General features: G+C 34.0%; 1 protein-coding gene and 2 pseudogenes across 1 annotated transcript; 2 read left to right on the top strand and 1 right to left on the bottom strand.

The window, feature by feature from the left end:
• Positions 1 to 877: 877 nt before the first annotated feature.
• Positions 878 to 5928, top strand: LOC120141621 (annotated as a pseudogene).
• Positions 5929 to 6836: 908 nt separating this feature from the next.
• Positions 6837 to 8723, top strand: LOC120141561 (annotated as a pseudogene).
• Positions 8724 to 12441: 3718 nt separating this feature from the next.
• Positions 12442 to 13106, bottom strand: LOC120141608 (myb-related protein 308-like). The gene is made up of 2 exons (XM_039156424.1): positions 12830 to 13106; positions 12442 to 12742 (listed from the first exon to the last, which is right to left on the bottom strand). The coding sequence occupies exons 1-2, from the start codon at positions 13099 to 13101 to the stop codon at positions 12478 to 12480; spliced, it is 537 nt and encodes a 178-aa protein (XP_039012355.1). The 5' UTR covers positions 13102 to 13106; the 3' UTR covers positions 12442 to 12477.
• Positions 13107 to 16542: the final 3436 nt, after the last annotated feature.

Raw genomic sequence — 16542 nt, 5'->3', positions numbered from 1 at the left:
GAAGATATATTGACCAAGGAAAATGATAGACCTATCTTTAAAAAGTGATTGATAGATTTAATAAATTTATTTTGATATGTAAAAGAAACGGGACATACAAGGGTAAAAAAAAATAGAAATGTCTTGTTTGTTGACTTAATTTCTAATTCGACATTTTAAATAAGATGATTTTAAAAATCAAAAAGACAAGTTTAATGAGACGGAGAAGTATTATTTTTTCATTTTTAGTCAAACTCCATCTAACAATATTGTTCTTCCCATATAGCCGAATGAGTAGGACAAATCATAGCCCTCTACCGAAAGACAAATTTTGAAACGCGGTCACTCTCGGATTAATCATGAATACATGGTCCCAATTTCCAACAATTGGCTAATTACTTGACTAAAACTTTAAGCAAATTTGATTCTTTTGACTGAGGAAGCTCATGGGTGGTTAAACACTTCCTAAAGTTGAGGTAATTATTTGAAACACCTTTGAACCAGATGGATAAACAAACAAATCAAAACCCTTAAAATTTCTGCATGAATTCCACACACCATAATAAATGTTTTAAACACCAGAGTTGAAAACAGAAATATGTGGCAAAGATGTTCTGGATGAGGAATAAAACAGACCACAAAGCTCCACTTCTCCAAAAAAAAAAAATGCAAGTCTTCGTGCAATGCCTTGAAAAAGTGGGAAATGACACATATACAGTGCATTGAAGCACACAGACATACACATACAAACTACTTCCAAGAATAAAACACAACACACGTGCCAACACACGTACACAAACGTATACATACATGAACATAAACTTCATAGTTCCAAAAATGGCAGAAAAGTCATTGAAACCACTCTCAAGCTTATTGCAGTACTAGTTCTGAGAGTTCGCCAATGGGCACTCCTTTGAGAAAAGTGTGAGTAGGATTTCAGGGTTTGCTTCATCGTGGGGAAAGAAGAAAGCCCCACGTGGTCGTAGGATTTTCCATAGGGATGTCGAGCAAGACGAGTTTCAGTATGGAAGTGCTCATTGTCTGTCGTCTTATTACAGTGTTTTTGTCGCTCGGCTTGCCATCATGGTTTGTATTTGAAATCCCTTCGTTTTTTCCAGTGAAATAATTGGCCAAAAACCAGAATGATCATTGGTTTTTGGTTTAATGTCTGTTTGCAGGTCATGCTATTTTGATTGGGCTGCTTACGGTTCTAACATGGCATTTACGAGGGTTACACGACGAAATCATGAATACCTTAGCTTATGGTCTTCGATATGAGCTTCTTCAACGGCCAATCCTAAGGATGTGGAACATCTTGAATTCTACCTCGGAAATCACAACCGCACAGGTTAAGGTGTCTGAATACGTAATCAGGCGTTACAGTAAACCAACAAATCAGGCAGAACAAATTGAGGTTGATCCTTGAAAACTTAATTGAAGTTTATGAAATGGTGTGCGTCGGTTTTGAATCTTTTTAACCCTTTTTTGTTTTTGTCTCGGTGTTTGATTTATTGCAATCTTAGCAGTTGTATCAAATGATGAAAGACATAACATGGGCACTGTTTGCAAGTCGTAAAGCTCTCAATGCCATAACTATAAATTACAGGAATGGATTTGTCCAGGCCTTCCATCGCGATCACCGGAGTAACAATACGTTTTACATATACTCCAATCTCGCAAACTATTCGATCAGCGATACCGAGTCTTACGACAACAAAATGCAGTCGTCCCGACAAGGTTGGAATGACCAATTCATTCATGGTAATGTCTCTGCAATATGGTACCGTCAACCGCTTGATCCAGTGACCGGTGAGAAGAAAGGGAAGCCTTCGCAAATTCCACCAGAAGATCTTATCAATATAGCAGGGCCTTCTCAAGTCCCTGATGGGGTAGCTTCGTGGCATGTGGCGGTTAGCAAGTATACAGATTCGCCATTGCTTTCTGCAGCGTTGCGGTATGGGATGCTTCGAATTCAAGTATCGTGGCTGTTGTCGGTGTCACCACCGCACTTTATAGTGTAGGCCAGCTGATGAAAGAACTGGTTGAAGTTCATAGCGGGTACATATATTTGACCTCACAAGAGGGTTACCTACTGGCTACGTCCACAAATACTCATCTGTTAAATAACACAGCAAAGGGACCGAAGCTTATGATGGCGGTTAATTCGGAGGATCGAGTGATAAGAATGGGAGCTCAGTGGTTGCAGAAAACCTATGGCAACAAGTTTCCCCTGGTCATGTGGTTCATGTGGAGAAGGCCAATCTTGGGGGCCAACATTACTACATTGATTCATTTTCTCAACCTAAAAAGATTGCCTATAGTAAGTATAGAAACTATTTCATCCTTATGATTTGATTATTGCATTATGTTTCAATCAGATTTTACAAATTACTAAAACTGGTTATGATTCGTGTAGGTCGGCGTCATCATAATTCCGAGAAAGTATATAATGGGGAAGGTTGATGAAAGGGCCTTGAAAACATTGGTCATATTGATATCAGCATCTGTATGTATCCTAGTCATTGGATGTGTCTGCATTTTGATACTGACAAATGGAGTTTCAAAGGAAATGAAACTCAGAGCCGAGTTGATAAGTCATCTTGATGCAAGAAGAAGAGCTGAAGCTTCAAGCAATTATAAAAGCCAATTCCTTGCGAATATGAGGTAATCGATTTCGATATCTTCTGAACAATTAGATAACATTTGTTTGTTAAATTTTCCTTATTTGACATCTTATGAATCTGTTGTGTTACAGTCATGAACTAAGAACTCCTATGGCTGCTGTTATTGGATTGTTGGACATTCTTATCTGCGATGATTGTCTTACAAACGAACAGTATGCAATGGTAACCCAGATCCGTAAATGCTCGACAGCTTTACTCCGGCTTCTCAACAACATATTGGATCTAAGCAAGGTAAGATCAAGGACATATCAATTATGAACTTGGAATTATCTAGTGAATAGAAACTTATAGGTTCTTAAGACCAAATTATCTCTGATGTGAAAATCACACCCTTAAAACATCGATTTATTTCGTAGGTTGAATCTGGAAAACTGGTGTTAGAAGAAGCAGAGTTCGATTTGGGACGAGAACTCGAAGGACTTGTCGATATGTTCTCTGTACAATGCATAAACCACAACGTGGAAACAGTTCTAGACCTCTCTGGTATGACTCAAACTTCTGAGTGAGATAAAACTATATTTTTATATCTAATCAAAACATATGATCATCGGTCTATGTTTATATGAACACACACATTATAATAACGACTATTTGATTTTTCGTAAGCAGATGATATTCCAAAAGTAGTTAGAGGAGACTCTGCCAGAGTTGTTCAAGTTTTTGCCAACCTGATTAGTAATTCCATCAAGTTCACAACATGTAAGATATGAACATTTGAAATACAAATATCATAGATAAGTTGTTCGTCAAATGTCATGCTTAACTGTTTCAATTGCTTGCAGCCGGTCATATCATCCTCCGTGGATGGTGCGAGAATCCAAATGTGCCTAGTGATTACGGGAAGTTTCTCCTGATCAGAAAAAACAGTTGTCTGCATTAAAGACAAAGTTGAAACAACATGGAAACCATATGAAGAAGGCAAGCAAAAAAGAAAACAAAATGATTCTTTGGTTCGAAGTTGATGACACAGGATGCGGTATGATTCTTTGTTTTCGAAACAATGCGAGTTATTTGGATTGCAAAGGGAAAATATTCTGTTTTAAGGCAGATTAGCTTGAACTAATATATCCTCCATGATCTGCAGGAATTGATAAATGCAAATGGGAATCAGTGTTCGAGAGCTTTGAGCAGGCTGATCCTTCAACAACTCGAACGTAAGTACTTTCAGAAAGATTGTACTTTAATAAGATTGGTCATCAATTGGTGGAAGAAATCCATGGAAAGATTAAGAAATGTAATGTACAGAGATTTCTGTTCTAAGATCTTTTTTGTCTTTTCAGGCATGGAGGCACTGGTCTCGGACTATGCATTGTGAGAACCTTGGTAGGTGAAGTGTTTTGATGAAGAAAATCATTTGACACCACAAATTTACAATGCCATTCAACATATGAAACTACATCGTGCTGAAAAACAAGAGGAATTTATTAAGGACAATGAATTTTTTTAATCTTTTATAATCAACTGCATGAAACGATGAATTACATCCTTCGTTCACTTGAATTATTGATGACAGGTGAACAAGATGGGTGGAGAAATCAAGGTTGTAAAAAAGAATGGTAAAGGAACTCTAATGAGACTATTCTTACTCCTCAGCACTCCTGCAGATGGCATAGAACAGGAACGAATCGATTTCGCAAAGCACAGTGTAGCCGTGAGTAAAGTTTGATTATCTTGAGACCCGATTTTACAGCTTAAAACCAAAGCAACAAATAACAGCTAACATGTTTTAAAACATGAATGCAGGTAATCCTTGCCTTACATGGTAGCATGGGTAGATTGATAATGTCCAATTGGCTGTCCAAAAATGGAGTCCCCACCTTAGAAGCATCCGAGTGGAACGAACTAACACAAATCCTCCATGAACTATTTCATGCCATAACTACTAATTCTGGTTTGACACTCATTATTCACTAGCTAAACCTCTTAGATCTAAAGTACAACCTTAAAAGACATGAAGAACCCGGTTTACATCATAGTCGTCGATCTGGAGCTGCTCGACTTGAGCACCAACATATGGAAAGAACAGCTTAATTTTCTCGACAAATTCTCCGGCCAGGTGAAATTTGTATGGATGCTGAATCATGATACTTCCAATGCTATAAAGATGGAGATCCGCAGGAAAGGACATATTGATGGTTAATAAGCCATATAAGGCCAAAATGCTTCATATTTTGGAAGCTGTGATAAAGGAAAGTTGTGTTGAAGCTCAAACCAGAAGTCCAAATGGAACAAAAGGTACATCAAAACAAGGTGATTCTCATGAATGTCTCGAAATCGATTCAACTCAGTTCGAGACTTGCAGCTCTGATGAATCCGATATTTCTGACATGACTGGTGCTAATTCTGTAAGTTCTGTGCGTATTGGAGAGCAACCAAAGGAAGGAACTGTACTAAAATCCGGTTCACCGACACTTAGAAACTGCCTAGTTGAGTTCACACGGCTAGGCTTGGAAGTGAACAATATAAGGCCAGAAGAAGATGAATGTAATGGCAGGCCTAAGTTGCATAACCAAAGATGTCAAATGCGAAAATCCCGATTCCTCAGAACAACCTTCGGTCAGAAGCAATGCTAAAGACAGAGATGATATATACACAACAAATAAGGCAGCAAATGAACAGAAATCTCTCCAAGGCTTACGGATACTGCTAGCAGAAGATACACCAGTTCTCCAAAGAGTAGCGACCATCATGCTCGAGAAAATGGGAGCCGTAGTAGTCGCTGTCGGAGACGGAGTGCAGGCGGTGGAAGCCCTCAACTGCATGCCTGACGGAGACGAATACAGGACAAACACATTGCAGACAGAAATTTGTGATTCTCCACCATATGATTTGATTTTAATGGATTGCCAAGTAAGAAATCACTTAGAACATACCATCCACCAAAGAATAGTTCATTGCAATTTGCAACCAACTCATGGCATTTAATGAAACTTTTGTTTTTTTGTGCTTGATGTCAAACAGATGCCAATGATGGATGGATATGAAGCAACAAAAGCAATAAGGAAATCGGAAGAAAAGACGGGTTGGCATATTCCGATCGTCGCATTGACCGCCCATGCGATGTCATCGGATAAAGAAAAATGCTTGGAAGTGGGGATGGATGCGTATCTAACAAAGCCAGTTGACTACAAGTTGATGGTGTCCACCATTCTTTCACTCACTAAAAGGTCTGCCGACCAAAGGCTAACGCAATGAAAAATGTCTTTGGGTGGGTTCAGAGTTGACAAGTAAAGATGGATGCCATGTAAGCCAGCTTCTTGGAGGGGTAAAAAGAAGGTTTAATGTAACTGCTATACATGGGACTATAACCAATTTTCCTCTCTCAAATCTTTAGTTTGAATCTGGTTTTATCTACTCGATGGTACTTCCGGTTGGTTTCTTTTTGTTTATGCAATAACTGTATATATTAAAGCCCAACAAGGAGAAGGGTAAGTGATCTACGAATAACTTTGAGACCAATATTTTGATTTTTTTTTCTGACTATAGAAACTGTGTTTAGAATTTTATAGAATAAAAAAAATACATTAAAATTTGAATTAGGGTAAACTATATCTATGAGCACTTAACTATTATTTTTTTAATTTTGTCAATCATATTATCTAATTATTATCAATCAAGTAACTGGTCGTTAACATTTGACGGCGATACTGACATGACAATTAATAAAATTGATATTATTATATATTTACTCTTCATTACTTATATACTGTATCATTTTTAATTTTAATTTAATTCCAAAAATCAATCCTTCAATCACTAGTGGCATGTGTAATGTTAACAACAAGTAACAACAAATAATGGTCTTGATTTTATGGTTGGGCTTATGCTCGCTTATCCAGTGGTCAGCATCCTTGGTTTAATTCTCAATGTCCTTAATATTTGACATAATAGTCACTTTGATTTTTATTCTTTTTTTATAATATTTTGGTCCTTAACATTTTTTATTTTAGGATGAAAAGACCCTTATTTAGAGTGTTAATCTTGTGTTAACTAACAGTTTCCATCTAAGAGGGGACTATTTAGCCCAAAATGAAACGTTGGGCTAAAATACTAAAAAAATGAAATATGGGTCAAAATGATCATTTTGAAAAACATTGGGGGTTAATTTTGACATTATACCAATTTTAAAATCCTGCAGCTTCTCCGTTAAATCTGCACTTAAATTGGAGCTATTACTGAAAAAGCAAAGCATTAGCAGACAGCAACTCTGTTATAGAAAAAGCAAATTCAATACAAGGAATAGAAGAAAATGGCGAGATACGACAGAGCGATCACGGTGTTCTCGCCGGACGGTCATTTGTTCCAAGTGGAATATGCCCTCGAAGCTGTCCGTAAGGGCAACGCCGCCGTTGGTGTACGCGGCACTGACATCGTTGTCCTAGGCGTCGAGAAAAAATCCGCCGCTAAACTCCAGGACTCCAGGTTATACTATCTTTTTAACTACACTAACCCTCCACTTCCATTTTCCGTTTTTTTTCTCTCAAAAAACGATCCGTTCTGCTTAATTTTTGCCAAAATGAAATTTAGGGTTAGGGTTTTTATGATTTGGAAGCAACACTATGTATCTTAAGCCTTTTAGATTGGGATTTTCTCAAATGAAAAAAATGATCATTGCCGCTAGTAATGAAAACTGGTTTTATGAAGGATTTTTCTTTTTACTCTAATAATTTATCTTGGTGATTAAGAAACTAGAAACTTTAGGAATTTTATGATAAAAAACATGTAAGGAAACATTGGAGTTGTCGAAATTCATCGAATTGAGCTATTTTTGAACTTTTACTGCTGCTGTCTTGTAGATCTGTTAGGAAGATCGTGAATTTGGATGATCACATTGCATTGGCATGTGCTGGACTCAAAGCAGATGCTCGTATCCTCATAAATAGGGCTAGGATCGAATGTCAAAGCCACAGGTTGACTGTTGAAGATCCAGTTACCGTTGAGTATATTACTCGTTATATTGCAGGTCTTCAGCAGAAGTATACTCAAAGTGGAGGTGTTAGGCCGTTTGGTCTCTCTACTCTGATTGTGGGCTTTGATCCATATAGTGGTGTGCCTTCACTATATCAGACAGATCCATCGGGAACTTTTTCTGCTTGGAAAGCTAAATTAGAGAGTTCCTAGAGAAGAATTATAAGGAAACCTCTGGGCAAGAAACTGTTAAGCTTGCAATTCGTGCGCTGCTTGAGGTATGTTTCATTGGCTGGTTCATGTGTTAACTTTTACTTTGCTTTCAAGTGTTGGCTGTTCCATGCTAGTTTGTTGAATCCACAGAAATATGAATTAAATCTATCTTGCATGCAATCTTTAAGCTTTGTGGAAACAATTCGACTTAACAATCTGTACTGCTAGAAAATGGAAAATGTCTGAATCAAAACCATGAAATGGAGCTAAAAACTCACAATCAACTTGAGTTCTTTATTTTGAACACTGCAAACACTCAGGGCAAAATGTTTTAAGTATTGTTTGCGCAATTTTATTTAGTAATTGTTTCTTTCATTGCATTGCTACTTTTGAGGTATGACCGCAATAAAGACATGTGGTCAAACTGTATTCTTGTTAGTAGAATAACGAAGAACAGTGTCAGAGGTTTAGTTGTTTGAATAGGTCAAAGAATGCTTGCTTTTTGCTACTATGGATTCTAACATCAGATTTACATGCAGTTCATTATGGCTTACTAATATGGTAAAGTTGTATGTTATATGACGAGTAATGATAGACTATCTTTATGCGTCTCCTTCATGTAGGTTGTTGAGAGTGGGGGGAAGAACATTGAAGTTGCGGTGATGACAAAGGAGGGTCTGAGGCAGCTTGATGAAGCTGAAATTGATGCAATTGCTGCTGAGATTGAAGCAGAGAAGGAAGCAGCAGAGGCTGCAAAGAAGGCCCCTCCAAAGGACAAATGAAGCATTAACTGATAACTTTTCATCCCCCCTCCCCCGCCTTTCTTCTAGTCATCTGCTCGCCTTCTTCGGCCTTTGAAGTTTCATTATACGCATGTATGGATTCATTTACGATGGCATGTTATTTGCTTTCACTTATTTCCAGTTAAGAATTTCAACACTTCCTGGAGGTTGAATCTATTTCTGCAGATTTTATTTGCTTTTGGTTATTTAAATCAAGAATATGAACACTTTAAAAATAAAATTTGAAGCTAAAATTTTGGCCAATGCATGTCTCAAACCGCCTCCGCATTATCAGCATAATGCTCTTACCGACAGAGCTAATTGTCCATATGAAAGATACTGTAAAATAACAGAAAGATTCTGTAAAATTTTAGTCCTAATTCGAGTATGTGATATAGATTAGGAGAATATTAACAGTTAGGAAGTGGCATCCATGTATAGATAAAAGTATCCCCTGCACCTTCATTGGATGCTGGTCTTTCTATTTCAAAGACGAGTAACTTGGTCCATGTACATTACAAAAACAAAATTGTTCCTTAATTGTCTATGTACATTAAGTTAATATTTTAAGGGGTTTTTTTTTTGTAATTTTGAAGATTTTTATAATTTGAAATATAACACAAAGACTTATATGATAGTTTGTCTTATATACCGAAGCTTATTATACTTCAACGTAAACAGCGTTACAGTATGCTATTAGCTGCCCTAAAGAATCATAATACCATGATTGTTTTCATGCACAACACTGGATGAAATAATCATGACGTCATGATTACTTTTATGCACAACACTTGATGAGATAATCATGAATCATATCTTGATAACTAAATAATATTGCTAGACTTCAACTGCGTGCTATCACGTGACCTAACACAAGATGGGATTAGCTAAAAGATTTTCTTATAATTAAATATATTTATTTGTGTGTTTTTCCTGTAATTATTTTAAATTCATAATTACTATTTTTAATAATATTATCTTAAGATTTTAAAATTAAATTTTATTTTAAGAATACAATATCTCTTAGGTAGCTTTTGGTTTATTTAGTATAGGATTATATCTAAAATGAAATTATTGGGTGTATGTATTAATAAAAATATTACATTACATTATTTGACTGTGATGTAAAACTACAATGTTTGATTTGGAGAAGATAAAATTACTTAAAATTAAATTTTATTAAATTATCTTTTTGATATATTTTCTGTTTTAACATATTAAATTAATATTAAAATAAAAACATTTACATATAATTTCATAAAAGTATTTTCTTTACACTATCTAAATTTTGTTAAAAAATATATTTATCATATTATTGATATAGTTAGTATATTAAATTATTTATTTTAAAAAAATATACTTTATATGCACATATCATCATTACTCTTTAATTTTTTTCGTAAATTGTCAAATATTAATTGTTTAATATGTTTATTTAATAATTTTTGTTATTTTATGATATTTTATCAAATGAATTATAATAAATAATAAAATAAATTCCAAAGTAATAAAAAATGATAAAAATTGTAGATCATAAACTTAACCTACTAAAATATTTCTTAAGATTAGAAACATCTTATAGATCAAAGAATAAAATTAATAACATTAACTTTTAACTCATTCACTCTCACGAAACATATCATCTCACTGTATAACTTTAACAAATTATAAATACAATATTAATAAAAATATATTAATTATTAAAGTACTATTTAAATGTGTAACACTATTTAAATATTTTCTTGATTAGTTTGTGGTGAATACAATGTAGTAATATTTGTTCATAAACTCTCAATCATTTGACATTCAACGCTCATACATTCCTACATACATGGTGTATGAACCCGTAATTTCAAAGAATAACAATAATTCTTTAATCGCTGAGAAAAAATGTTTAATAAATTTACACAATAAATAATTAATTACCTAATTTAAAATACAACAAATGACTTGTATGAACAAAATTCCTTATCTTAGGGTAATATGGTTCAAAAGAGAAAAAAATTATGTATTATCTAAGATATAGGTGAGAAGTGGTGAGAACTACATTTCCACCATTTGGGGAGAAAAGTAATATTGTTGGAAAAGAATATTACTTGATTGGGAATCCTCCCACACTAATAGTTAGAATGTAATTAAGGTAGTAATAATCTATTTCGTGAACCAAACGTCTCTTATTATCTTTTTTTAAATTTTTTTAGTCTAAGGGATTACAATATGCATTTGTATATGGTCTTTTAAAGCAACATTTTATTTTATCACCAAGGCCACTCAATAGATTCAAACGTACTTTATTATTGTATCTAAGGTATATAACCCTCTGTGTTAAAAAATAAACTAAAATCTAACCCTCTTGATGAATTAGTTAAAGTATGATGAATAAGAAAAGATAGATTTGAGAGTAGCGACGAAATTGTGTTCAAACCACGTTCCTTACCTACCCTGTGACTATGGTGACACTGAAACTGCGCTTGTTCATTGGAGCAACCAAGCTCCTTATAGAGTCAATACCAAAAATGATCTATACTATACAAGCACGTTACATTACATCAGCATGAAGAAATTATGGAAGAGGGTCATTTTCCAGTTATGTACTCGAGCATTAAGCCACCAATATCAGTCACTCGGATGTTGAATTTATCTTCTCATCAACCATTTGTTAAAATTGATCAGTTTTCTGGTTAAAAGAAAACGGGAAAAGGAAAGAAGAAAAAATGTGCAGATGAAAATGGTTCAAGTACTTCAAGAACCAGTAACCAAAAGGAAACAACATTTTTCTCCTGGTCCTTACCCCTATAGCAGGCGTTATATATGGAAATATACCAGCATCCATGGTCTTTTTTCTTTGTTGTACCAGTACGAGATCTTGTATGTTTCTAATAATATGCGTCGAGTTATATTTAGAGTTGTTATACCACTTTCGGACTCCTGTAATTATCTCCTCCGATATCATAACCTCCGGAATAAGAGGAGGCCTCAGAAAAATCCGCCATCGACTCATTAACTTTGGGATTTTATATTCTCTAAGAAGTCATCTTCTTTTTGGCAGGTGTATGTGATACACTAGAGTCAAACATATAGTTAGAAGGTCATATATATTCAATCTGTCAGCTTACGAGTAGTAATTATGACCTTAAATCTGACACGTTATAAAACCCTTTAGCCAAAACTGAAAAATGAATTTTCTTCTTCTCGAGCTCTCTCACACACTCTTCAGATTTTCGAGACTAGACGATATTGATTGTCTATAACTTTATTATGGACTGTTGATTGTAATTCTTCGTGAAAATCAGAAAGAATGAATCGATTATGATCAACACAACCTAAATATTAATATCAATAAGAGTTAAATTAAATTAGATAGACTTAAAGAAACAAAACTCTTAGAACGCCATTTTTCCATTCACAATAATTAAACTTAACACATGTCATCTATGGATAACTAAAGTTCCCTTCTTTGCATGCATATTAATTATAGTGAGGCCAGTTTTTGGGAAAAGGAAGTTAGTGATTAAACAAAAGAGCAGAGACAAGTTCTACAAAATAGGGTTTTGTTTCTTTGTATGCAGCTGGCACAATAATTGTGTGGTAGGTAGAACTGTCTAATGTGGTAGGTAGAACTGGTAGCAAATTAGCAATGAATATTGAAGCTCTCTTTCACTCCCTTTTCTCGCTCTTCTTTTTTGCTTGACTAAGAGACTCTACTTGCTCATTAATTGCACCAAGAATAAAAGCTTTCTCTTTCTCAAATGAAAATAGCCAATGATCCTCATGAACACAGGTTTTATCAGAGATTTGAATATGTCATTGAACCATTTCCAGTACTGATAAAAGCCTATTGTTAATATACAAAACCACTATCGAAATCTAAAACTCATACAACTATATGTATTATGATTTTGCTATCAAATTCATGAGGGAAGGCTTATTCGCAGCTCAAGATTCAATTCCGGAGACTTTTCTCCTTCTGCGTTGTTCTGGTTTATGCAAGTAAGCTCATCACTGGTCTTCGTATCTTCTCTAAGAACTATCGTCGACGAGACATGTTCATTGATGGGTCGATGTGTTATGGGGTCTATACCTTTGCTCAGTAGCTTCCTCTTCAGGTGTGTATTCCAGTGATTCTTGATCTCATTATCTGTTCTTCCCGGTAACCTCGATGCTATCTTCGACCACCTTTCAGCAACGAAGATACACACAATTAGCGAAGGCCCGAGGCATGAAATTGAAGAAACAATACAAATAAAGACCCCTGAAACTTACTTGTTACTGAGACGGCTATGTAACTTGATGATGAGGTCGTCTTCTTCATCGGTAAAGTTACCTCGTTTGACATCGGGTCTCAGATAGTTTATCCAACGGAGACGGCAACTCTTGCCGCAACGAAGTAGGCCTGCAGCTTTCGGTAGCGATCTCCAACAACCCTGACCGTGAGCTTGGATGTAAGCTATTAAACGCTCGTCTTCTTCCCTAGCCCATGCTCCTTTGTTTGTATGACCTTTCTCACAACAAGGTGTCCTTCCCATTTGCTTCATGTGACTTTGGCTCCAAACACTTTTGACAAATGGTATTTATAGTGTTGTTGGGGGACTTCTAAGAACTTTTGGAAAACAAAAAGGGTACGTGTAATATATTTATCATTAATACTGTTGATGGAAATAATTTCAGTTATAAGTGGTTTATCGCTTCTGGTTTTGATAAAAAAAATTGTAGTTAGTATTTGTTTTGTCAAAAGAGTCGATCACCTTCACTCAAAGAAGCATAATGAAGAAAATGTATCATTCAGAAGATCCAATTCTCTTTTTTCCTCTTGTATATATGGGGATTTATATATTGATCATCGTAGCATACGGGTGTTAAACATAAAATCATGATCGTTATTTGTAAGTATGTTGATTAGGTTAATAAATTCAATCGTTGACACTAGATTTGATCCTAATATATCTTCTTGACCCACTAATAATTATGTCAAATGATTGTGACCAATTGAGAATTATAAGGATCTAGAGGTCTCATTCAATGAAATATCTCTGGAGGTATAACAATTATCTACCGATATAATTTAGATTAAGATGTAAGTATTGAATACAAATACTTTATATAAGAGCATGAATAACATTGATCTTCATAATAAACTTATATTCATTAATTTGATGAGATTACATCTTCCACCCTAATCTAAGCCATCACTTTGGTGTTTTGCATTGTTAGATGTATTGGAGTAAAGGACATGTATGTGGTTGATGTAGTCTAGTAAAAGAAGCAGCAAACCCTAGTGACATGGTAGGATTTTTCTGGTACGATTGGGTTGAAGTCATTAACTGCTGCTTAATGTAAGTTGGTAAAACACAAAGATGTAGCCAAAGGCAAACATGCGTGTGTATTGTATGAAGGTTAGGAGTAAAACATATGAAACTCAACAAACACAAATCGCTGTCTAACAATACCATAATTGAGAGTTCGAAAAGCCTATACTTGGGATGGATTGGAGGGGAGCGAATGAATGCGGTCTCCCCTAAAATTTTCAAATTTTTTTATATTTTAGATATTTTTATATCTTTTATTGATAATCTATTTTATAAATACATATTCTCTTACTTAAAATCTTATATATATGTTCCAACCTACACCTACTCCTTATTTAAACAAAAACATTGGACGATATTCAAACGTTATCACCGTACCAAGATTTGCGGTCGAAAACTATGTAAGAAAGCATGAACCCTCTTGGAACTTATCGGTTTAGGGGATAAGAAGGATTGGAATTAGGGGGAGATTTTCCAAGTTTTCATCACCAACAACCAATGTCTGGCGCTCTTCACTTCTCTTTTCAAGTGAAGACCTGTATTTGAAAGCAAAAGAAAAATAATTAGAGATATAAATAAGTGTTGGATTAAGATGCATGGCCTTTGTATTTGAAATATAAATTCTCTTATTTTCATCAGCAATCCATGTTTCTATTTGCTTTAAATTGGAAAAACTTAAGGGACAATTTCTTCGAATTAAAACGGTTGTTACACAGGTTTAATTTTCTATAGGAAAATGTTAAAATGGGTAGATTTCAAACAACCAAAAAGTACTGTTTTAATGTTGTTTAATGCTATTTTCTTCTTATTTTCTTGTATCATATTTTTGTTTTTTCTATGTTTTAGAATTTTTAATAAATCTATCTTATGACATGTATATTTTAATCTTTATGACAAGTTTTTAATTTTTTTTATCGATTGTGTGGATGTTCTCTTCTTTTAATTTTCTCTCTATACTTTATTTAAGTATTTTTATGACATCACATATTTGTTTTGGGCCTTAGGTTGGGATTATCGATGAAGCTCAAATGAACAACCGAATAATTTACCAAGAGATGTTGAAGTGGATTTGAGACATATGGTAGAGGTTAACGAGATTTAAAAGATGAAAAAATTGATGCACAATGATTTATATTGGTTCGACTTCTCAACCATGTCTACATCCACTACCTTAGCTCCTCACTAAGGATTTTCTAACAAATTCACTAATGTGTTATTTCTTTTTCACATGATAAAGAGATAACCTTTACAAATCCCTATCTTTTCAATGGCTAAGATAGAATCACTCCCCTTTTACAAAAGTAAAAAAAATGTAAACAAAAAAAAACCTCACAAGATAGGTGTTTACAAAATTTAGCTTACTAAAACACTAATATTTACAATAGAAAGGGAAATAGGAATGAAAAACTCTTCTCTTGTGTATGATTACTTGGATAGGTGTTCTAACCCTTCTTCAAGAGTCCTCTACTTGTTTTTATTGGTTGAAATGAGTTTATGGCCGTTTCTAGCCGTTGGAGATTAATTTTTTTGTAAAATAGCATTGCCCGTATCAGTACTCTTTTAATGAGTATCGGTACTTCCTTTATAATTTTTAAATCAATTAGCCGTTACTAGCCGTTAGGCTTAATCAGTATCGATACTATGATCATAATATCGATATTACTGTGTAAATAGTATTTATACTCCTTTGAGTATCGGTACCTATTTTGCATTATGCAATTTGAGCAATTTGGAAAGTACATGATAATATCAATATTACCTTGAGAGTATCGATACTTCTCTTACCTTTGGTATTTGTACCACGTGAACAGTGTCGGTACTATTCATGTATTATCGATACTGTAAGAACATTATCGGTACTACGTATTCGGAAAATCAGTTTTGTGCTCAAATTCTATTTTAATAGATTTTGAATTATATTTGAAAACTTTTGAAAACTTTGAACAAATTCAATTTAAGTCTAAAAACATTTTTCCTTAATTTGTTATATCAAAATAGTATAAAACATGGTTCAACAATCTCCCTTTTTTGATATAACAAAACATTTGAAAAAATATTTTTAAAAAAACTCCCCCTTAATAAAATATTTAATAAAAAAAATATTTGAAAAATATTAAAGCTCACTTTTTTCATTCTTGAAATTGATTTTTTCACTTAGACTCACTGATGAACAAGAAAAAGAGAAAGAGACCGACTATATTTAAACTCCCTTAAAAGTTTTTTCTTATCTAATGTGAGATTCTTTACATTACTAAAGTTCTTTCACTAAAGCACAACTTTTTATAAATTCGTTTTTGAAATAAAACATGAGAATAGCAATAACAAAATTAGTTGCTTAAGTATTAGTAAATGTATCCGAAATTAAAACATTGTAAAAATTTATTAAAATAAGAATAAACTCATATCACACGATTAATTTCATTGGTCTGATTAAAATTCACGGTAAATCAATAAACTAAAACTAATACACCTCATGATGTCGGTAAATACTCTAGAAAAACAATACAATATCTTTAATATAATGCTACTAATTTTTTATACTTACGGAAATGATTTCATCAAATTTATCTCTATATATTTTACATTTAGTGGTAAGATTGTTGATGAGACATCTTTATAATCATTATTCTTCACAGATAATCTATCATCATATGGTCTAAGTGAGTTGAT

The sequence above is a fragment of the Hibiscus syriacus genome, unplaced genomic scaffold (genome assembly GCF_006381635.1).
Source record: "Hibiscus syriacus cultivar Baekdansim isolate YM2019G1 unplaced genomic scaffold, ASM638163v2 tig00110812_pilon, whole genome shotgun sequence".
Lineage (NCBI taxonomy): Eukaryota > Viridiplantae > Streptophyta > Magnoliopsida > Malvales > Malvaceae > Hibiscus > Hibiscus syriacus.
This window is presented reverse-complemented; position numbering and strand designations above follow the sequence as displayed.